This window comes from Stegostoma tigrinum, chromosome 16 (genome assembly GCF_030684315.1).
Source record: "Stegostoma tigrinum isolate sSteTig4 chromosome 16, sSteTig4.hap1, whole genome shotgun sequence".
NCBI classification, from domain to species: domain Eukaryota; kingdom Metazoa; phylum Chordata; class Chondrichthyes; order Orectolobiformes; family Stegostomatidae; genus Stegostoma; species Stegostoma tigrinum.
In genome coordinates this window covers 42823785-42849078 of record NC_081369.1, presented here as the reverse complement: position 1 = coordinate 42849078, position 25294 = coordinate 42823785, and the positions used below count along the sequence as shown (strand labels likewise).

At 41.7% G+C, this 25294-nt stretch overlaps 1 protein-coding gene across 1 annotated transcript in view; it reads left to right on the top strand.

Annotated features, from left to right (window-relative positions):
• Nucleotides 1-25294, top strand: part of LOC125459774 (golgin subfamily A member 4) — a 709733-nt gene that overhangs the window by 436397 nt on the left and 248042 nt on the right. Inside the window, exons 17-18 of the mRNA XM_048546606.2 lie at nt 7843-7926; nt 22489-22656. Of these exons, the coding sequence (XP_048402563.2) occupies nt 7843-7926; nt 22489-22656 (252 nt within the window). The remainder of the gene's footprint in view (nt 1-7842; nt 7927-22488; nt 22657-25294) is intronic.

The window sequence follows — 25294 nt, the reverse complement described above, 5'->3', positions numbered from 1 at the left end:
AAAATGTAAAGGGGAAACATTCTTTCCATTGTTGTTCATGCTTTGGACCTTTCAACCAGTTTCAACATAAACTCATTTTACTTGGGTACTGTACTTGTGAGACAAACAAAAGGGTCAGAGTCAACTTGCAATTCAACAAAATTTTATTCACAAAATATACTAAAGATATGAAAGAGGCCATATAGCTGAATATTATCTAAAACCTGCGCTTTCATGATGAAACTCACAATCCTTACATTAATTATTGTACAAATTGCAATGTTTGGTGTTTGTAACAATCTTTATCTAAACTACTACTAGTTACCAGACTTTGGTGAACTTAAATTAATGTATTTGCTACCTTATTAGACACCTGTTAAGGTGAGTGTAGTGGCCATTACTAAGGAGAAGGTACTGGGGAAGTTAGAAAGCCTGAAGGTGTATAAATCACCCACACCAAATGGACAATAATCTAGAGTTCTGAAGGAGGTACTAAGGAGTTTGTAGAGACATTGGTGGTAAACTTTCAGGAATCGCTGGAGTCAGCGAGGGTTCCAGAGAACTAGGAAGTACCAAATAGAACACCCCTATTAAAGAAGGGATGAGGACAGAAGACAGAAAACTATAGGCCAGTTAACCTGACAAAACTTTTTCAATAAAGATACAATCATGGTTAATGCCAACAGTCAAGAATATAGAAGTGGAAATGTGTATCCTTCCAAATATCTCCAAAACACATGCGCAAACACACATATACTCACCCTTCAGGAAAAGAAAATAAAATAGTGCAAAGATTACCTTTCTGATAAAAGAAAATACTTAGGTCTCCACTTGAAGGCAAATGGATAAAATGTTATAATGTTCTAGGACATGTTTAATTCACCAAATCACTAATAGTTGTCTTTGAAATCTTGCAAGCACAACCTTGCTCAGGAAATACAATCTTGAGATCTTTTTTCAATCACCTTCAAAAGAATAAATATGTTTCATCCTGAACTGAACAAGAGAGCTTTTTATTTCAGAAATGGCAGAGATCAGCTGGACAGCTTGTTCTTAGCAAGCTTCACTTCAACTCAGCTGGTTCTCAACAGGCACACATCCAACTCAAACAGATAAAACAAGAGCCTCTCCAAGCAAGATGCTGTTTAAAGTAGCCCTGGCTAGGGTCTGCAGCAAAACAAGTAATTGTTACAACCCATGTGATTTACAGAAAGCTTTATTTTGAAAAAAAGCACCAGTGACCACAGCAAACTTTCAATGCAGTTCAACGAAGATTTACTAGACCACTACCTGGAATGGGTAGGTCAACTTTTGAGGAAAGGTTAAGCAGACTAGGCTTGTATCTGCTGGGATTTAGAAGATTAAGAGGCAACTTGATTGAAAGATATGAAGTTCTCAATTTCTTGACTGATTGTATGTGGAAAGGATGTTTCTTCTGAGACAATCCAGAACTAGACCCTCTTTTAAAGAGTCCACTCCAAAGTTTTTTCTATTAATCTTGAAATAAATTAATCTTTTCCCACAATCATTCAGAACGTAAGTCTTCCAAGCAATATTAAACTTAAGGAGTCCTCATAGCAAAACATAAAATGGTAGGGAAGCAGTAACAGAAATTTAAAGAAATATTTCATGTCTCTCAACCAGGATACATTTCATTGAGAAAGAAAGGATCCACAAGAAGGATGAACCATCTGTGGCTAATTAAAGAAGTTAAAAATAGTATCAATTGAAATAAAACACATGCAGTGCTGCTAAGGTTTGCAAGAGGCCAAAATCACCATAGAATCCCTCCAGTGTGAAAACAGGCCATTCAGTCCAACAGGTCCGCACCAATTCTCCAATGAACATCCCACCCACCTGCATTTCCCATGGTTAATCCACCTTTCCTAGGCTTCCCTAGATGCACTTGGCAATTTAACAGGGCAAATCCTCCTAACCTGCACATCTTTGGACTGTCGGAGGAAACGCATGCAGACACAGGGAGAACTGTGGGAGGAAGCCCATGCAGCCACAGGGAGAACTTGCAAACTCCACACAGACAGTCACTTGACAGTGAGATTGAACCCAGGTCCCTGGTACTATGGGGTAACAGTGCAAACCACTGAGCTATTGTGCAACCCCTAAAAGATCAAGAAAATATTAGAACCAACTGCAGATGATTAATTGTCATGACAAAGGGGAAAAATCCAACGTAAGAATAAAATTATAAAACATGAAAAAAATTAAAGCTTGTGCAAGTAGATAAAGAAGAACATCTAAACATTGGCCCCTTAGAAGATGTGTCTGAGAAATTATTAATTGGGAGGAAGGAAATGACAGTTACTGTAGTTCAGAGGAATGTGGGTATTCTTGTGAAGAACAATAAGAAGATTAGCATGTAGGTATAACAAGCAACGTAGAAGGAAATGGAATGCTGGCCTGAAGTGCAAGGGGGACAGAGTGTAAGATTTGAGGAAGTCTTATTACAGCATTTTATGGCAACAGTGAAACTCACCTTGAGTACGGTTTTAATCTGATTTCTTTAGGATGGATGTTGATACATTGGAAACAGTCCTGAGAAGATTCACTAGTTTGATTCCTGGGTTGAAGGGGTGATATTATTGAGCAAAAGTTAAGTAAGGCCTATAGGCATTAGTGTTCAGAAAAATGAAAGATAATGTTACTGAACATATAAGATTCAGAGAGCTTTTCACAGAGTAACTGCAGTCCACCATGTCCATGCCAACATCGTCAGTCAACATCACAGCAAATATATCATCTGCTGTTTCTAGAATTTGCTGTGTACAATTGAGTGCTACATTTCTGAGTCTTAATGCTTCAAAAGTACTCCATTAGCTGTAATACACTTTGAGATGTCTGGTTGTCTGAACTATGCACTATAAAAACATTATTTTTGAATAATTTTGTACATGTCCTATGGCTCTCATTGTTTCCATAATAATTCATTCCCTTGTCTCCTTCCTACACTGCCTCCACAAACAATATTCCTTAGCTCTTACACTGTCACTGACAGGAGTCTTTGATTTAGAAATTTCATCATGCTGTGTCCATTTTACACGTATTCATCAGGTACCAGGGTCCAATGTAGCAATGGCTTATGCAAGCTCACTCCATTGAAGAGGAGTGCCACTGGTTGGTTAGGGATCCCCACAGGCATTTAAACTACACACCTGAAACTGGCATTGAATCAAATAAACCTTTCTGAGTACATCACCTTCCTTTAACAGTTGATGGTGTTGCTATCACCATGCTCCTGTGAATTTCTGTACTAACAATATCTGTGGGAATCACAGTTGTTCAGAAGCTTACCTGAATCAGCTACATAAATATTCTAGTTATGACAGCAGGTCAGTAGCTTGCTATCCTGTTGCAAGTAGCTCATCGATTGCTGAAAGGAAGCTAGAAAAACATATCAGGATTGTAATTTAATACATTCCACATACTTGAATTTATGCATTTCCGGGAGTTTGATAATATCCCAGATACTTGATCAGCAACCCATCCCTTCCAACCACCATGTAATATACAATAGTACTTGCTGTCTATGTGATATTCTAACATAACATCAAGGCTTCTGTGACAGCATGACACAAACCTGTGAACTGCGCTCCAAGACAGCAGTCATTTTTTTCAAATGGATAGCTATGTGTCTCATTCTCTTCCTTGTGCTTCTATGATAGTTGGCAAATGAAATCACACTTAAACAGTTTCTAAGATTATTATGTTTTGGGCCTCTGTCATTGTGGTAATAACTTACTATTGAGTATGATTGCCCATCTAGGAAATTCTATGTCACTGGCTGTGAATTCTGTGGATCCTTGCATGGTTGATGAGCCTGAGCATTGAGCCACATCGCTGACCACACATTAATCTGGTGTTTCTGAGAGGTGGAATGGGTCCTAGGCCTTGAGATTGCTATCATTCCTCTCTCCAGTTCCTTTTCCATATTACCCCTTGTCACCACATATTCTCAAAGAATTGTGTCCTTTCATACAGGAGTTTCCTTCAAGTCTATTTCTTCTGAAAGATGGTCCCCCATGCATTGACATCTAAGTTTCATTTCTTGAAGGAAGCCTTCACAAGGTCGTTGAAATGCTTCTTTTGTTCTCTTCCTGTTTGAGTGCCTTCCTTGAGCTGGGTAAAGAGGATCTTTAGCAGACAGCTCAGACGTCCTCAACACATGGTTGGCTGAGCAGAGTTTGTTTCAGATGATCATGGCCTCAATGTTGGTGCTATTAGCTGCTTCAAGAACACCGTTGTTAGAATGCCTGTCTTCCCATCTCAGGTAGCGTTGATGGTACATTTCAGGGGTCTTGAAGTGCCATCTATATGTAGTCCACATTTTGGAGCCATATAAAATAGTCGAAAGGATGACTGCCTTATGGAATCTTGGTATAAGCACAGATTTCATGGCCCTTGAAGATTCTTAATCATAGGCATTAGGGGACCATCTTTCAGAAGAAATAGACTTGAAGGAAACTCCTGTATGAAAGGACACAATTCTTTAAGAATATGTGGTGACAAGGGTTAATATGGAAAAGGACCTGGAGAGAGGAATGATAGCAATCTCAAGCCCTAGGACCCATTCCACCTCCCAGAAACATCTGATTACAGGCGCTCATCGATTGGGTGCACTGTTGAATCTCTGCATTGATGTCAGCTTTCCCCAGGTAAGGGAAATGTTCCACATTTTGGAGCACTTCTCCATTGATCTTAATGGAGGAGTAGATCTCAACTTGACCTGCTGTGGGTTAGTAAAAGATCTAAAACTTCATGGGGTTGAGGTTGAGACCAATTCTCCATTGTGCTTCCACAAAGACATTAAGCAAGGCTTAATGATTCTTTTCTGAGACAGCAGAGATGACATTGTCATCCGTAAACTGAAGTCTCACAGGCGGGGTTGTGTCACTTGACTGTTGGATTTCAACCGGCTGGGGTTGAAAAGTTTTCCATCCATCCTGTACTTGATATCCACAATGCTGGAAAGCTTGTTCTTGATTGACGTGGTGCAGCATGCTGATGATGAAGGTGGAGAAAAGGGTTAGGGTTAGGGTTACGAGGAGGAGCAATAACAAATTCCTGCTTGACCTCTATCTGGACCTCAAAGAATTTTGTCACATAACCATCAAGGAGGGCCATTGCTGACATCTTGTCACGGAGGAAGCAGAGAATGTAAATGAATTTCACTGGAGAGTCAATCTTTGATGGCGTCTGCTAGAGCACTTCCTAACTGGCTGAGTCAAAAGCTTTGTCAGATTGATGAAGGCCATATAGAGAGGTTGATGTTGTTCCCAACATTTCTCTTGGAGTTGCTGAGCAGTGAATATCATGTCCTAGTTCCATAGTTTGATCAGAAACCAAGTGATTCTCAGGAAGGATATCCTGACACTGATAGGAGGCGCCTAGCAAGGATTCAGGCAATGATATTGCTGCTGTAGAGAGTAGAGAGATTCTTTGGTAGCTCCCACTGTCAACTTTGTCATCTTTCTTAAAGACAATGATAATAGTAGCATCCTTAGGATTTCTTCTTTGTCCCAGATTTTCAAGAGCAGGTGATGGGGTTGATGAGTGAGCTCTGCCCTTCTAGTTTGAAAATCTTCTCTCGAATCCCATCTATTCCTGCAGCTTTTCCATTATCCATCTGTCTAAATGGAGGCTTCAATCTCTGCCACACTCAGTGGGAGCCCAAGATCATCTTTGATGGGAAGTTGAAGAATTTCGCTGTTTCAGAGTTCTTTGAAATGATCTCTTCATTGGAGGCTGTTGTTTACCCAGTCTCTCAAAAAGGTTTCCAGCCTTACTTCATACTGGTTTGATGCCAAGGGTGTTGGATCTGAATATTGCTTTGTTGGCACTGAAGAAACTCCTGGAGTCCTGCTTGGCAGCAAAGAGTTTCAGCTCCTTAGCTTTCTCAATTCACCATTTGTTCTTGATTTCCTTTCTTCTTCATTGTAACTCTGTCTTTGATGCTTGTTTATTTCTGCTCCTTGCCTCACTAGTGATGTTGTTTTGCTTAGCACAGAGAGCTTTCTTTCTCTTGTGGATGAGGTCTTGAATGATTTGATCATTCTCATTGATCTAGTCTTGGTGTTTTCTGGTCTTGATGGTTTCTTCATAGCATGAGATGAACTCTTTAGAGATTTTGATGAAGACATGGTGGTATTCGCTAGTCTACTTGGTTCTTGAAGCCATTCAATGTTGAGCTTTTGTCTGAATTATTCCTTCATGTTCAGCTGGTTTTGGTAGCATTCCATGGACATTGTGGAGTGGATGAGCCCGTGGTCTGTCCAGCAGCTGTCTGCACTGGTCATTGTGGTAATGGGGAAATCCTTTGGGTCTTGGGATAAAACAGTGATATAGCCAATCGTATGCCAGTGCTTGGATTGTGGATGCCTCTAAGAAGTCTTGAATTTGGCTTTTTGGTGAAACAGTGTGTTGATGATCTCCAGTTGGTGTTCCACATAGCTGGTGAGCAGCAGAATCCCATTGGTTTTGCAATTCCTGACTCCTTCCTTTCTAGTGGTTCCTTTCCAGCCTTAGGCATCCTTTCCAACACTGGCATTGAAGGCTCCAAGAAGGATAATTTTATCATCCTTAGAACGTTGGTGAGTATGGTGCCAGGTGAAGTAGAAGCATTCTTTGTATTCATCTATAGCATCAAGCATCAGAAGATAGGCACTCACAGCCATTGCCTACCGGTCTATATCAAGTTGTAGACAGAGGATCCTGAGGCAAAGGATATTGTTAGGATATTGCTGAAAGCTCCCAGATGCAATTAGTCATCCAGCATCCAAGACAGGGAGAGAGAGACAGAGAGAGAGAGAGCAGTGGTAGTCAAAACCCTCTATGATTCACAGTGCAGTAATGCAGGTGATGACTCCTGCTAAGATTAAAAATACTAAATATGTGACGAGTTAAAATAAGTTAGAAGATTTGCTTAGCTTTACTTAGAGGGAGAAGTCTATATAAAAACTTGCAGCATGAGAGACATTCATGGAGTTAAACATTTTCAGGTTAGGAAGGAAAAAACATGGGGCCTAAGAATCGCTGTTGACTGATTTTCAAAAAAGTTAAATATCTGCTTAAAGGACAGTGAAACCTGCCAGTGAAGTATGTTCTTTTCAGTTGTGTTAAAAAGGTATTTTCTGTGCATTCAAGTATAAACATCCTACAGAAGAACTTGAGTGCTTTAAATGTATTTATTACTTAAATATCTTACAATATGAATACCTATCATCTCACCTGTTCAGCTATTAATCAGAAGTTTTAATTTATTTGTAAGCATTATTGGTCTCCACAGGGATTTTAACAACAGAGTTCCCTCCAAACTGCACACACCATTTGACTTTGGACATGATGGTCCTTTCATGAAATTGGTTCAGGGTCTGAGAGCTACCAATCTAACAGCATTGCAGAAGCATCCTCACTGCAAGCACTGAAGTGGTTCAAGAGGAAGGCACACTATGATGTATACAAGGGCCATGCAGGATGGCCATAAATGCCAGTTTTACTAGCAATGCCCATGCCCCAAGATTAGATTTTTATTAAATACATATCCTAAGAACTGTAAGTGAAATATTCTGATCAAATCAAACTAAAAACAAATTTTCACATTGTTTCCTTATTTAATGCATAATTGTACTGCTAAGTAAAAAGCAGGTGAGGTAATAGAAATTAAGATAAGTAAATAGAAATAAGGGCCGTAAAAGCTACTAAAGGATTTCAGTTTACTTTTGGATTCATGTTTTTTAAGCTACAACAGGTTTTCATTAAAAAGCAGCAAAGGAAACAGAAAAACTGTTACATTTGCCACATCATGATGAAGAATTACTATTGTTATTGAATAAGTATGTTTTTGTTCAGTTAAGTAGAAAAGAAGACTTGATTCATGAGTTGAAAAATGAAAAGATTGCCTTGCAGGACAAAGCTACTTCAATTTCAGAGAAGGTAAGTGTTATGTATGTGTGAGTGATAATGGGAACTGCAGATGCTGGAGAATCCAAGATAATAAAATGTGAGGCTGGATGAACACAGCAGGCCCAGCAGCATCCCAGGAGCACAAAAGCTGATGTTTCGGGCCTAGACCCTTCATCAGAGAGGGGGATGGGATGAGGGTTCTAGAGTAAATAGGGAGAGAGGGGGAGGTGGACCGAAGATGGAGAGTAAAGAAGGTAGGTGGAGAGGAGAGTATAGGTGGGGAGGTAGGGAGGGGATAGGTCAGTCCAGGGAAGACGGACAGGTCAAGGAGGTGGGATGAGGTTAGTAGGTAGGAGATGGAGGTGTGGCTTGGGGTGGGAGGAAGGGATGGGTGAGAGGAAGAACAGGTTAGGGAGTCAGAGACAGGTTGGACTGGTTTTGGGATGCAGTGGGTGGGGGGGAAGAGCTGGGCTGGTTGTGTGGTGCAGTGGGGGGAGGGGACGAACTGGGCTGGTTTAGGGATGCGGTCCTTGAAGAACTTGGACATCTGGGATGTGCGGGAGTGGAATGCCTCATCGTGGGAGCAGATGCGGCGGAGGTGGAGGAATTGGGAATAGGGGATGGAATTTTTGCAGGAGGGTGGGTGGGAGGAGGTGTATTCTAGGTAGCTGTGGGAGTCCCACGATGAGGCATTCCACTCCCGCACATCCCAGATGTCCAAGCTCTTCAAGGACCACAACTTGCCCCCCACAGTGGTCGAGAACGCCCTTGACCGCGTCTCCCGCAACACATCTCTCACACCCCGCCCCCACCACAACCGCCCAAAGAGGATCTCCCTCGTTCTCACACACCACCCCACCAACCTCCGGATACAACGCATCATCCTCCGACACTTCCACCATCTACAATCCGACCCCACCACCAAAGACAATTTTCCATCCCCACCCTTGCCTGCTTTCCGGAGAGACCACTCTCTCCGTGACTCCCTTGTTCGCTCCACACTGCCCTCCAACCCCACCACACCCGGCACCTTCCCCTGCAACTGCAGGAAATGCTACACTTGCCCCCACACCTCCTCCCTCACCCCTATCCCAGGCCTCAAGATGACTTTCCATATTAAGCAGAGGTTCACCTGCACATCTGCCAATGTGGTATACTGCATCCACTGTACCCGGTGTGGCTTCCTCTACATTGGGGAAACCAAGCGGAGGCTTGGGGACCGCTTTGCAGAACACCTCTGCTCAGTTCGCAATAAACAACTGCACCTCCCAGTCGCAAACCATTTCCACTCCCCCTCCCATTCTTTAGATGACATGTCCATCATGGGCCTCCTGCAGTGCCACAGTGATGCCACCCAAAGGTTGCAGGAACAGCAACTCATATTCCGCTTGGGAACCCTGCAGCCCAATGGTATCAATGTGGACTTCTCCAGCTTCAAAATCTCCCCTTCCCCCACCGCATCCCAAAACCAGCCCAGTTCGACCCTCCCCCCACTGCACCACACAACCAGCCCAGCTCTTCCCCTCCACCCACTGCATCCCAAAACCAGTCCAACCTGTCTCTGACTCCCTAACCTGTTCTTCCTCTCACCCATCCCTTCCTCCCACCCCAAGCCGCACCTCCATCTCCTACCTACTAACCTCATCCCACCTCCTTGACCTGTCTGTCTTCCCTGGACTGACCTATCCCCTCCCTACCTCCCCACCTATACTCTCCTCTCCACCTATCTTCTTTTCTCTCCATCTTCGGTCCGCCTCCCCCTCACTCCCTATTTATTCCAGAACCCTCACCCCATTCCCCCTCTCTGATGAAGGGTCTAGGCCCGAAACGTCAGCTTTTGTGCTCCTGGGATGCTGCTGGGCCTGCTGTGTTCATCCAGCCTCACATTTTATTATCTAAGTGTTATGTATGTGTTGCAACTCAGCTTTGACATAAATGTTTTCGAATTTATCGCAGAGAGAATTTTATTTACTGCAATTAGAATTTGAATATTTATGCACAGAACAGTTACTAAATACAGCTCAATTAGTTTGATTTCAATAAGTATTCTCAAATTACTTTGGTCATTTGTATTGATAATACCAGCACTGTACAGTGTAATTTGGTGTAATTATACCTAGAAGACCCAAAGGGAAAATTTGGTTTGTAAGTGTGGACGTGGTGAGTAGAATTCCGCTTTGGACACAGATTAAAGTAGTAGAATGGGTTAAGTTTTACAAAAAGTAGGCTATGCGTCAATTTTGGCAAGTTTCCTAACGGATTTCTCTTCACGAGCTGTGGCAAATTATCTCATGAAATTTTTTGCAGCTCACCTTACTATGTATGCAGCATACTCCTATGGCACACACTTCCTCTAACGTGCACCCACAGCAACAGAAGTACTTACCACTACTGGGACCTTCTGGGATTTCCACTGCCGATTCCATATTTAAAGCCCAGCTATGCACAAGACCAATTGGTGGCAAGCCATGAATAGCCCCTCACAGTATGGGCAGTGGAGGGAAATGAAAAAGGATAGGTTCTGAAAGTACATAGAAATAGAAGCTCACATTCATAAATGTCTTCCCACATTACATCTTTATCTGTCCGATCAACTTCCAGCGTAACTACAGTTACAAAAATGACACCACTCATCCTGGGCACCATACCATGTTAGAATGCTGCCTAGGGGCTTACTACACTTTCCCTAATGACCATGACAGTACAACCTCCTGTCATTTTTCAAAGTGAGAACAACGCATTTTGGAAAACTTTCAAACAGTTAAATGCATCAACTTTTATTGAACAACAGAAAAAGCAAAGAAAGAAACAACTGATAAAAGCTTCATTTGCTTCTCTGACTAAACAGGAGCAGTTGCCTTTCAAGCAACAACAAATTTGCAATCAATGAAAGATTTCATCACTGTCTATTGAAAGCAAGTGTCTGTAAGGTCCTATCTAACTTCTTGCACCCAGTGTTACACTATTCCAGTATGATAAAGGGGATGTTCCTCCTGTTCAATGTCCTCATCCTCCTCAGAAGAACTCCCACTCCCCCAGCTCTTCAGCATCCAAAATATACCTTCATTGTTCCTTGCCACTTTCTCCTGTTCTGTTGGACAATCATCCTCAAGGGCCTCATGGCCTTCCCCTTTCTCCCCATTATAGAAGTGTGGTCTATCTCCTAAACTGTCATCATTAATGTCCCTAACATTGTGTTTGTTTTACTGGGGACCTTCACTCTTCCCTGATGTTTCATTTATTTAGCTTCTCCCTGCAGAAAATTTCAGGAGTGGTAGTCAGGAATAACTTCCTCCGAAGTTCAATGATTCATAAAATATAATGGAGTTTTGAAGGAAACATCATTTTGATAATGTAAACATGAATCCAAAGGAGTAAAGAATTGTCTGAATAATTTCCTAATTACTTAAGGTGATATTTGTGCTGTAATGATTGGTCTTCTGACATACTGAGCCATATGTAGCATGCCACATATTTGATCTCATTTGATGCCCAAAGATAAGAAGTCTCTTTTCTCATTGTGTTTGTTGTCTGTCACTTCCAGTCTTTTCATTACCTTGTAACAAGACCTTGTTTTCAGGTCATTTTTTAAACTGGATTAGATTTTAATATTGAGCAATTGAGTTGAATGGACTGCTAATTAACTGTGATCCATTCCACATATCACTCAGTATCAAACTCTGCCACAAAAATATTTTGTTGTTTTACTGAGAGCCGAGCTCTTCGAAGATTTCAGAAACCTGCTTACTCTGATGAGTCAACGGGCCATTACTAATCTACGCTACCTCCCTGTATCTCCACTGAAAATTCTCATCGTCACTTTAAAAAATTCTTTGTACCCTACACTGCCATTGCATTCCCCTCAGATCTGCATGCCTCCCATAGTTTTCTTTTTTATGTAATCCTCCCTCGTTTGCCCCTTCTGTTTGGACAGAGTTTGCAGATGCCTAAATCTTAGGGCCAGATTTTTTTCCGCCAGAAAATTTGCTGACTCACTAGATCTACCTTAACATAAAAGGTCCATCACGAGCAATTTCCACTCTGAGGGAGGCAGAGGCTTTATGTGAGGTGTGCCTTCTGCCTCCAAGAAAGTTTGGTGGCTTCTACAGAGGAGGTAAATGCAGGACTGGGCTGATTAGAGGGTCCACTTCAATTCTCTTAGGCTTTATCCAATTTTATGAAAGGCTGTCAGCCTATAGTCTTCATCCCTTAGACATCATGCTCCCTCTGTGACTTCTGACAGGCCAGATCTTTATCATATCTCCACACACCACCCATAGCACTGACTCTTATTTCCATGCCATCTCATGCCCCATAAAATTTCAGTAGTCACTAATGACTAGTCTACTACGAGCAGAGCTGAGAAATCACATGGATTTGAAAAAAATTTTAAAAAGTGTTCCCATTGATGCATTCTTTATACAGAAAAAAACTCTTATTCACAAAATTCATTTAGCAATTTTAAATCTACTCAAGTGGATTTAAACATCTGTTCTAAAAAGAAAGAAGTAAGCTATATTCAGTAACCACATGAAATAAAGCCAAACTTTTCAGAGCTTCTTAAAACTGGAATCAAAATGCCACTACAGGTCTCCCTGATAAAATCAGTGGTTTCGATCCTTTGCAATTCAGCCAAACATGCATTATGGGCTTAGTTATAATAATAGCCCCGAGTAAGTGTCAATGTTGATTTCTGTTGAAACTGCAAGAATGGATTGCTGGATTTTGTGGGGGAGTCTAGGACCAGAAGGCATAACCTCAAAGTAAAGGATTGCCCATTTAAGACAGATATGAGGATATATTCCTTCTCTTAAAGGCGAGTGAATTTGTGGAATTCTCTACCACTAACAGATGCGAAGACTGAGTTGTTAAAAATATTCAAGACTGACATAGATAAATTTTTAATCAGCAAACGAACCAACAGGCATGGGGAAAAGGCAGTAAAGTAGAGTTGAGGATTATAAGGTTAGCCACGATCTTGTTGAATAGTGTCACAGACTTGATGGGTCGAATGGCCTACTTCTACTGCTATATTTTATGGTCTTATGGATGACAGTGGTTTTTACTAACCTACATGGGATGGCAATCAATGCACTCCAGGAGTGTTTTTACTTTTAACTTAAGTTGTAACCTAGAGTTTTTCACTGTTAAAACTTTGGGAAGTTGCTTCAGATCATGACACTTAAACACTGTATCTGCTCTTTAGAAACTTAAATATCTCCTCTATAAATTCATGACTCCCATATTAGAACATTACAGCACAGTACAGGCCCTTCGGCCCTCGATGTTGTGCTGACCTGTCATACGATCTCAAGCCAATCTAACCTACACTATTCCATGTACGTCCATATGCTTATCCAATGACGACGTAAATGTACCTAAAGTTGGCGAATCTACTACCATTGCAGGCAAAATGTTCCATTCCCTTACTACTCTCTGAGTATAGAAACTATCTCTGACATCTGTCCTATATCTTTCACCCCTCAATTTAAAGCTATGCCCCCTCGTGCTCGCCGTCACCATCCTAGGAAAAAGGCTCTCCCTATCCACCCTATCTAACCCTCTGATTATTTTATATGTCTCAATTAAGTCACCTCTCACCCTTCTTCTCTCTAATGAAAACAGCCTCAAGTCCCTCAGCCTTTCCTCGTAAGACGTTCCCTCCATACCCGGCAACATCCTAGTAAATCTCCTCTGTACCCTTTCCAAAGCTTCCACATCCTTCTTATAATGCGGTGACCAGAACTGTACACAATACTCCAAGTGTGACCGCACCAGAGTTTTGTACAGCTTCACCATAACCTCTTGGTTCCGGAACTCGATCCCTCTATTAATAAAAGCTAAAACACTGTATGCCTTCTTAACAGCCCTGTCAACCTGGGTGCCAACTTTCAAGGATCTGTGTACATGGACACCGAGATCTCTCTGCTCATCTACACTACTAAGAATCTTACCATTAGCCCTGTACTTTGCCTTCTGGTTACTCCTACCAAAGTGCATCACCTCACACTTGTCTGCATTAAACTCCATTTGCCACTTCTCAGCCCAGTTCTGCAGCTTATCTATGTCCCTCTGCAACCTACAGCATCCTTCGTCACTGGCCACAACTCCACCGACCTTAGTGTCGTCTGCAAATTTACTAACCCATCCTTCTACGCCCTCATTCAGGTCATTTATAAAAATGACAAACGGCAGTGGACCCAACACCGACCCTTGCAGTACACCACTAGTAACTGGTCTCCAGGATGAACATTTCCCATCAACCACCACCCTCTGTCTTCTTTCAGCAAGCCAATTTCCGATCCAAACTGCTATATCTCCCACAATCCCATTCCTCCGCATTTTGTACAATAGCCTACTGTGGGGAACCTTATCAAACGCCTTGCTGAAATCCGTATACACCACATCAACCGGTTTACTCTCATCTACCTGTTTGGTCACCTTCTCAAAGAACAGTGTTCTAAGAACAGTGAAACAATGAAAGTTGGATGGCTTAAACTCAGCACTGTTTTCAATAGTCCAGCAGATTTTGGTTTCACACATGATTAAAGCCTGTGAGACTTATTGAGGTTCATAAGCGTGAGTCTGAAAAAGGAACTCATGACAAAAATACCATGGATCAGACTGTGGCACTAATTATAACTAGAGATTGAAAATGGATGAGAAATATGAAGAACATTTTTCTTCAGCTAAACCAATGACTGTACTAAGGAATACAGAAATTATGTTGCTAGAGTAGGTCATAGTGTTCCCTCTTGACAGTGCATTAAAAACCACAGTTTTAATCATTGGCATAAGTGCAGTGTACACCTATTCTGTTGTACAAAATGTACTTAGAATGGTATTTGATGTCCACAACAACGGTAGTAGGTGTGTTCAGAAACTACCTGTGGACAGAGTTGACTTCTTGGTAATGAAAATTATGTCTTCACATGTAATTACATAATATTCAACTAACAAAAAAGTGTAGCATTTACAGGACTGAGCTCCAGGTGAGTTAGCTTCATGTATGACGCAACACACAAATGCGTAGATTGTAAATAAGAGGTGAGTCAAAAAAAATTATAAAATTGCGGCATGAAACTGTTTCAGAATTGAGCACAAAGAGCAGATAGTTGAATGTTCAGTTTGTTGCAATGGAAATTAAAAAACATAAACAAAATCAGAAATTTCTGGAAAAGCTCAGCAGTATCTATCGAAAGAAATCAGAATTAACATTTCAGATCCAGTGATCCTTTTTCAGACCCTTCCTTAAAAAACATAAAGGTGGATAAATCTCCATGACCTAATCAAGTGTATTCCAGGATATTGTGGGAAGCGAGGGATGAAATTGCTGGGCCTTTGGAAGAGATATTTTGTATCATGTACAACCAGAGGTGAGGTGCTAGTTATTGCTAATGCTATTCTCTTATTTAAGAAAAGTTGTAAGGAGAAGCCACAGAACTATAGACCAGTGAGTCTGACATCTGTGGTGGGTATGATGTTGGGCGGAATTCCAAAAGATAGGATTTACATGCATTTGGAGAGGCAAGGACTGATTAGATATAGTCAGCATGGCTTTGTGCGAGTCGTGTCTCACAAACTTGACTGAGATTTTTGAGTATGTCAACATGGACTTTAGTAAAGCCTTTGACATGTTCCACATGGTTAACTGGTTAGTAAAATTAGATTACATGGGATTCAGGGAGAGCTTACCAATTGTATACAAAATTGGCTTGACAATAGGAGACAGGGTAATGGTGGATTATTTTTCAGACTGGAAATGTGTGACCAGTGGTGTATTGCAGTAATTGATGCTGGGACCTCTGGTGTTTGTCATTTATACAAACAATTTTGATAAGAATTTAGGAACCATGGTTAGTAAGTTTGCGGATGACACCAAAATTAGCGCTACAATGGACAGTGAAAGTTGTCATGTTGCAGTTGTACAGGACACTACTGAGGCCACTTTTGGAGTATTGTGTACAGTTCTGGCCGCCCAGGTACAGGAAGGATATTATTGAATTGGAGTGGGCGCAAAAAGGATTTACAAGATGATTACCAGGGCTAGAGGGTTTGAGTTATAAGGAGAGGCTAATTAGGCTACGACTTCTTTCCCTGGAGTGTAGGAGATTGAGGGGTGACCTTATCCAGGTTTATAAAATCAAGAGGGGCATATATAAGGTGAATAACAATGGTCTTTTCCCTAAGGTAGGGGAGTTCAAAACTAGAGGGCATAATTTTAAGGTCAGAGGAGAAAGATTTAAAAAGGACCTGAGGGGCAAAGTTTTGACACAGAGGTTGGTTCATATGTGGACTGAACTGCCAGAGGAAGTGGTAGGTGCAGGTACAGTTATAATATTTAAAAGACACTTGAACAGGTACATGAGTAGGAATGGTTTAGAGAGATATGGGGCAAACACAGGCAAATGGGATTAGTTTGTTGGGAAACTTGTCAGCTTGGATAAGTTGGACTGAAGGGTCGGTTTTTATGCTGTATGACTCTATGACTGTGACCTGGATGAGTCACATCCATTTCCATAATGGTGAAAACTGTATCAGCCAGATTGGGGGCAGAATCCACATTAATCTAGTCTATTGTCAATGGAGTGCCTCCCTAAACCCTTCTGTTTTTTGGTCAGAATTTAAAACAAAACACTACTTCAAGCCCAGAATGAATTTCTGAAGAAGGTTCCCAACCTAAAACATCAGTTTTCCTGCTCCTCTGATGCCGCCTGACCCTCTGTGTTCCTCCAACTCCACACTGTGTTATCTCTGACTCTAAAATCTGCAGTTCTTGCTATCACTATTTGAAACCCATGCTTGAATCAGGCTTTTGATTGGCCCATGATTTGTCCATGGCTTGGTTACTATTTATCTATTTCCTTTGTAAAATATCTTCAGATTTTTAATATGTTCAAGTTGTTGTATAAAATTGTTCTTGTTGTACTTTGCCAAAGCAAAGTTCCTTTCTTGGATTAAACCAGTATAAATAAGGAATTTATCAACATGTCCAGCAGTACCAGACTTGAGATTTATAATATAGATTCTGAGATAATAAAGCTGACTGTTGACAATATGCTATGCTAATAATATGTATTTTGAATATAACTATGTGAAGCTATTACTTCTGAACTCTTAATCTTTTGAACCAAAGATTAAGTTTGCCATTTTATGTCATCAGCAGTACTTTTTCCTGTTGAATATAGGGTTTTATTGTTTATAAAACAGCTGGACTGTCATTATTTATTTTCTAAAAATTGAAAACAATATGTTTTAGGCTTCATTGTTAACGCTCAACTTCACTAGTATCTGAAGCCATACTGTATCGCCATTAGTAAAGATGTCTTCCCATTAGAGAGAGAGTGTCTCTGTGATAAATTTTCTCTTTTCTTTCCTATCGCAATAGATTTTTCAATATGAAATGCAGATTGAACATCTAATGCAGCAGCTTAAATCAGCACAGTCAGAGAAAGTGACCAGTGATAAGGTGATCCACAGCTTAGAGAAACAGCTGCAAGAATACAGAACATACCATCATGAAGCCTCAGAGGAGGTCACTGTTATATTCTAAGCTGTATTTGATTTTTGTTTTTATATCGTAGTTTTTCACTTTAAGATGCCTGTACCCCATTTGTGCAAGGAGTAATAGCCCAAAGATTCTTACAGGTTGCAGCAACACTGATCAAACCTCTCACTACTAAGGCAAAGATTCTTTCTGAAAAATTCAATAATGTGATGAAATGAAAACAGAACTGAAGTCTATTGGTTGATTTATTTGAATAGGATTTCTATTAACTGCCATAATTAATTTGCCTAGATTTCACAGGTTTTCGATTTGAAATGTCAACATTTAGATATGTGACTTAAGATACAGGAAGTGAGGAGACATATTATTGGACTCAGGAAATAAATATTCTGACAGATTTAGATTTGTCATATGAATTTCTACTCATGATAGCAACAGTATCAAAATGGGCTCATTTGAAATGTATGAGTAGAGTGGTACTGTAAAATCAGTATGTAATTTTCCCTGATTCTACTTCAAGCCTCACATTATCACATTAAATTAGGAGGCTTCAAGAGGAAAATGTCATCCAAAATGACTACAGGATGCTTTTTTTTAAAACAAGTTCCTCCGGACACAACGCATCATCCTCCAACACATGCGCCATCTACAATCCGACCCCACCACCCACGACATTTTTCCATCCCCATGCTTGTCTGCCTTCCGAAGAGATCACTCTCTCCGTGACTCCCTTGTCCGCTCCACACTCACCTCCAACTCCACCACATCTGGCACCTTCCCCTGCAACCGCAGGAGGTGCTACACTTGCCCCCACACCTCCTCCCTCACCCCCATCACAGGCCCCAAGATGACTTTCCATATTAAGCAGATGTTCACTTGCACATCTGCCAATGTGGTATATTGTATCCATTGTACCCGGTGTGGCTCCCTCTACATTGCGGAAATCAAGCAGAGGCTTGGGGACCGCTTTGCAGAACACCTCCGCTCAGATCGCAATAAACAACTACATTTTAACTCCCCCTCCCATTCCTTAGATGACATGTCCATCATGGGCCTCCTGCAGTGCCACAATGATGCCACTCGAAGGTTGCAGGAACAGCAACTCATATTCCGCTTGGGAATTCTGCAGCCCAATGGTATCAATGTGGACTTCACAAGCTTCAAAATCTCCCCTTCCCCCACTTCATCCCAAAACCAGCCCAGCTTGTCCCCGTCTCCCTAACGTGTTCTTCCTCTCACCTATCCCCTCCTCCCACCTCAAGCCGCACCTCCATTTCCTACCTACTAACCTCATCCCGCCTCCTTGACCTGTCCGTCCTCCCTGGACTGACCTATCCCCTCCCTACCTCCCCACCTATACTCTCCTCTCCACCTATCTTCTTTTCTCTCCATCTTCGGTCCGCCTCCCCCTCTCTCCCTATTTCAGAACGCTCTCCCCATCCGAAAGAGAGAGCTCAGAAGATCCAGGAGGAGACATGAGAAGTTGCTGGCGCACAGGTTCAGGGTAAACCCTCAGGCTTTCTACAGGTATTTAAGGAATAAAAGAATGACGAGATTAAGACTAGGGCCAATCAAGGATAGTAGTGGGAAGCTGTGTGTGGAGTCAGAGGAGATAGGGGAAGCACTAAATGAATATTTTTCGACAGTATTCACTCTAGAAAACGACAATGTTGTCGAGGAGAATACTAAGATACAGGTTTCTAGACTAGGTGGGATTGAGGTTCACAAGGAAGAGGTATTAGAAATCCTACAGAGTGTGAAGATAGAGAAGTCCCCTGGGCCGGATAGGATTTATCCTAGGATCGTCTGGGAAGCCAGGGAGGAGATTGCCGAGCCTTTGGCATTGATCTTTAACTCGTCATTGTCTACGGGAATAATGCCGGACGACTGGAGGATAGCAAATGTGGTTGCCCTGTTCAAGAAGGGGAGTAGAGACAACCCTGGTAATTATCGACCAGTGAACCTTACTTCAGTTGTTGGTAAAGTGTTGGAAAAGGTTATAAGAGATAGGATTTATAATTATCTAGAAAAGAATAATTTGATTAGGCATAGTCAGCACGGTTTTGTGAAGGGTAGGTCGTGCCTCACAAACCTTATTGAGTTCTTTGAGAAGGTGACCAAACAGGTAGATGAGAGTAAACCGGTTGATGTGGTGTATATGGATTTCAGCAAGGCATTTGATAAGGTTCCCCACAGTAGGCTATTGTACAAAATGCGGAGGAATGGGATTGTGGGAGATTTAGCAGTTTGGATCTGAAATTGGCTTGCTGAAAGGAGACAGAGGGTGTTAGTTGATGGGAAATGTTCATCCTGGAGACCAGTTACTAGTGGTGTACTGCAAGGGTCACTGTTGGGTCCACTGCTGTTTGTCATTTTTATAAATGACCTGAATGAGGGCGTAGAAGGATGGATTAGTAAATTTGCAGACGACATCAAGGTCGCTGGAGTTGTGGATAGTGACGAAGGATGTTGTAGGTTGCAGAGAGGCACAGATAAGCTGCAGAGCTGGGCTGAGAAGTGGCAAATGGAGTTTAATGCGGACAAGTGTGAGGTGATGCACTTTGGTAGAAGTAACCGCAAGGCAAAGTACTGGGCTAATGGTAAGATTCTTGGTAGTGTAGATGAGCAGAGAGATCTCGGTGTCCATATACACAGATCCTTGAAAGTTGCCCCCCAGGTTGACAGGATTGTTAAGAAGACATACAGTGTTTTAGCTTTTATTAATAGAGGGATCGAGTTCTGGAACCAAGAGGTTATGCTGCAGCTGTACAAAACTCTGGTGCGGTCACACTTGGAGTATTGTGTACAGTTCTGGTCACCGCATTATAAGAAGGATGTGGAAGCTTTGGAAAGGGTGCAGAGGAGATTTACCAGGATGTTGCCTGGTATGGAGGGAACGTCTTATGAGGAAAGGCTTAGGGACTTGAGGCTGTTTTCATTAGAGAGAAGAAGACTGAGAGCTGACTTAATTGAGACATATGAAATATTCAGAGGGTTAGATAGGGTGGATAGGGAGAGCCTTTTTCCTAGGATGGTGACGGCAAGCACGAGGGGGCATAGCTTTAAATTGAGGGGTGAAAGATATAGGACAGATGTCAGAGGTAATTTCTTTACTCAGAGAGTAGTAAGAGAATGGAATGCTTTGCCTGCAACGGTAGTGGATTCGTCAACTTTAAGTACATTTAAGTCGTCATTTGGCAAGCATATTGGATGTACATGGAATAGTGTAGGTTAGCTGGGCTTCAGGTTGGTATGACAGGCCGGCACAACATCAAACCCTAAGGGTCTGTACTGTGCTGTAATGTTCTATGTTCTATGCTCATCCCCCTCACTGATGAAGCATCTAGGCCCGAAACGTCAGCTTTTGTGCTCCTGAAATGCTGCTTGGCCTGCTGTGTTCATCCAGCTTCACACTTTGTTATCTTGGATTCTCCAGCATCTGCAGTTCCCATTATCTCTGATGGTTAAGTATTTGTTTGATAGACATTTATGACAAGAATCTAAATGTTAAACCTCAGTTTTTGTCCTTGGGACAAATTCCTTATGGCAACCATTGCCTGAATATTTAGCACTAACATTACTCAAAGTTCTAAGAAGAAAACTGTAAGTAAAATATCTAAATTATTGTTTCACCACAAGGTGGCTCAGACTACCTGTATTATAAGATTCAAGCCAAATTTTCACCACAATGGAAAGTCTCTCTATTGTGGCAAAAATGGCAGAACACTTGGAATCCTAAATCCCACCCCTGAACCTAGCATCAGATCCTGTTTTCATGGGGGCAGGATTGAGGTCATCTGCAGCTCACACCTCTTTGTTTCAGGGAGACAATTGGCCATTTGCTGCCTCTATAACAAATGTATTTTGGAATCTCTGGTATCAGGAACCTGGAATGTGGAAATTAGACCAATTAACAGTGGGTCCATTCTCAGTACTTTTTTTTAGATAGCCTAGGTACCGCTTTCAAGAGTTGCAGTATCCCTGCGAATATGGCCACATGACATCTTAGGAAGGAGCCATGGATCCTTCGAGGAGTGGGGGTGGCCAGGTACCCTTTGGGATTATTGACAGTTGCTATGTAAAGAAGTATAAATCAAGTTGAACCGTCAACTCAAATTAAAATCTCTGTTTATGTATTCTGTTATCTATTCTAACTTGTAGCATGTTGTCTGCTTTTCTCAATAGTGTAAATAACTGTCAGTTCTAGAACTTTCCTCTTTCCCCACTGTACATGAGAACTTATGGATACCAGGTAAGTTGACATGGTAGGTGAAGGAGGAAAGGCTTGTGGGTAGAAGTAGGAACAAAGTTGGCAAAAAGAGTATGAATTATCATGGGACATGAATAGATTTCCGTGGAGCGGTGTAAGACACTTGGTGAAGGGTCACGGGAGATGGATGAAGGGCCTCAGCTGGCATGGATTCGCATTGATGGTGCAAGACTTGCAAATGACAGGAGTGGAGGAATGATTTATATTTTATTCTTTTCTTTCAATTTTTGAACACAGTACTGCAGCACTGAGGCTAGCTCTTTGTCCAGCTCATCTCAGGAAGTGGCAGCCTCCTTTAAAACCTTCTTTAAAATGAGTAAACTTGGCAGCCATTTTTAAAAGTCATTTTTGAGGAGCTGGGATTTCTCCTGCCTCTGTGCACCTGACCAGAGAACAAAAATATATGCCTCCAACTGTGTGATTTGTTCTTTTAAAATATCTCAATTTGTTTCCACCAAATTACTTTTCTGGATAACGCATAGAACAGGATGTATCTGTACAATACCTGAAAGATGTAAAATGTTGTCAAATGACAACTAAAATTGACATCTGAAGGCAATCTGGAGGAATCACTTCAGTGATACCAAAAAAGGGAAAAATGGATGAAGGAATCCCACTCAACTCTAATTTCAAAGTATCAATACTTGTGAGTTCACATCAGGAATGTATCTCACCAGCCCTAGATGTTAGAATGATGAGTGCACTTTTTTAATCTGTTCAAGTTTTTTGATTTGTTTTGCCTGTCAGGTTTCCTTTACATCGTATGAACAAACTTGATCTTATGACGTGGCTTGACATTTTATCCCTGTTACAGGTGAATCAATGTCAAGACACAATAAGACAGCTGAATACAGAACTTTCATCTCTTCATATTGCTCAAGAATCTGTTGAGAAGATTTCTGAACATAAGCAACAGACAATCTACCAGCTCGAGGCTGAGACTCAGGCACTACAAAGCAAAGTTGTAGAGCTCCAGACAAAGGTAACTCTGCATTTTAGTGATGGTACAGTATATAGCAATGTATTTAAATAATAATTAAAGTACGGGTACATTTTTACTAATTCAGAATTATCTGATCCCAATGATATTTCCTCCCTATATTTTGGTAGTAGCATTCTGCTGAATTAAATAATATGAAAAGCTATTTATCAAAGTAAAACAGCATATATGCATCATTTTAATACTGCAGCAACAGTGACTAACTCTTGTTCAGTTCAAAACACATCAGATAGAAAAATAATTAAATTTATTGACAATTGTAAAGCAATAATTTTAAGTAGGATTAGTTACAGTTTGGCCCAAGCACATTTAATTTTCTATGTAACATATACCTTCTGCTGAACTTTTATTATTAAATTAGGAAATTGTGATTACTGCTAGCAATTATAGCCTATTCGTGCTAGTGATGATTGTTATTAGAGCACATATTGAAGTTTCATTCTAAAATAAATAGATGAATTGGAAATTATTGTACATTTGTCTAAAGGTAGAAAAATGAGCTTTCTCCTCTATTGAGAACTGTGATTCCTGCTTCCAATTGTTGTTTCTGAGCTAAGACACTTGTAATTTAGATTGACTGGTGCCCTTGTTGTTCAAAATCAATTTCCTGCTGTGCCGAGACTTACTCAGTAGTCCACTCCACACAATTGCCAGGTACTTGGGGTAATAAAATTCTGTCTGCTGTGCTGTGAACTGTTTGATATTACTTTCTGTAGATAACATCTACTGTTGCAGAATAATAATGTTAAATTCCAGAGGGTTGATGGTAAAGAAAGTATGAAGACAGATGGAGATAATGGGAACTGCAGATGCTGGAGAATTCCAAGATAATAAAATGTGAGGCTGGATGAACACAGCAGGCCAAGCAGCATCTCAGGAGCACAAAAGCTGACGTTTCGGGCCTAGACCCTTCATCGGAGAGGGAGCTGGAACAAATAGGGAGAGAGGGGGAGGTGGACCGAAGATGGAGAGTAAAGAAGATAGGTGGAGAGAGTATAGGTGGGGAGGTAGGGAGGGGATAGGTCAGTCCAGGGAAGACGGACAGGTCAAGGAGGTGGGATGAGGTTAGTAGGTAGCTGGGGGTGCGGCTTGGTGTGGGAGGAAGGGATGGGTGAGAGGAAGAACCGGTTAGGGAGGCAGAGACAGGTTGGACTGGTTTTGGGATGCAGTGGGTGGGGGGGAAGAGCACCCCCAGCTACCTACTAACCTCATCCCACCTCCTTGACCTGTCCGTCTTCCCTGGACTGACCTATCCCCTCCCTACCTCCCCACCTATACTCTCTCCACCTATCTTCTTTACTCTCCATCTTCGGTCCGCCTCCCCCTCTCTCCTTATTTATTCCAGCTCCCTCTCCCCATCCCCCTCTCTGATGAAGGGTCTAGGCCCGAAACATCAGCTTTTGTGCTCCTGAGATGCTGCTTGGCCTGCTGTGTTCATCCAGCCTCACATTTCAACCAGCCCAGCTCTTCCCCCCCACCCACTGCATCCCAAAACCAGTCCAACCTGTCTCTGCCTCCCTAACTGGTTCTTCCTCTCACCCATCCCTTCCTCCCACACCAAGCCGCACCCCCAGCTACCTACTAACCTCATCCCACCTCCTTGACCTGTCCATCTTCCCTGGACTGACCTATCCCCTCCCTACCTCCCCACCTATACTCTCTCCACCTATCTTCTTTACTCTCCATCTTCGGTCCGCCTCCCCCTCTCTCCCTATTTATTCCAGCTCCCTCTCCCCATCCCCCTCTCTGATGAAGGGTCTAGGCCCGAAACGTCAGCTTTTGTGCTCCTGAGATGCTGCTTGGCCTGCTGTGTTCATCCAGCTTCATATTTTATTATCATGAAGACAGATGGTATTTTCTGCATTGAGAATTGGATACGAACAAAAGTTCTTGACCCTTTGAGGAGCTTGTGCTTGGCCCCTTGTCAGGCCATCTGATCTGATTTTAAGGTCAATGCTGTATTCCTGCATGTCCCTGATAATCTTCCATCCCCTTGGGGGAATGAATCAAGAATCACTGCCCCTTGAGGAAAGGAATTCCAAAATCTCACTGAGTGACAAATTGGAAGAAAGGGACTCAGCAAAACATTTGCAATTTTTTAACTTTAGTGGTCTTTACTCCTCATTACAGCAGTTTTTTTCCAGATGCTGCCTGGCCTACTATGTTCTTCCAGCTACCTGCTGTTCTACCTTGGATTCCAGTATCTGCAGTTTTATTTTGTCTCTGCTTCTCCTCTTGCTGATTGTTGAGCCTATAAAAGCTAATTTTGTTTTAGCACTTGCCCCATTACCAACCATAAATTAGTCCTTTGTTTTAAATATGCCAGCACCTTCCCATATATAGAAAGTTGTTTGTTGCTGGACGTTCTGCAGCATGCAGGGAGCAAAGCTTTATTCACATATTTCATTATAAGGTAAGTTCAAGTTGTTTATAAACAAGCACAAAAGGTATTCCTGAAGTTTTGGGCCAAATACTTTGCAACCAGGGCAGCAAATTATTGGTCATCAGAATATTACTAAATCTACAGGATTGTGTAATTAAGTTAATGACCTCAAGCAAGTGCTCAAAAGAAAAAAAGGAGCACAGCAAAGAAAATATTCAACAAAGCCACAAAGTCTCA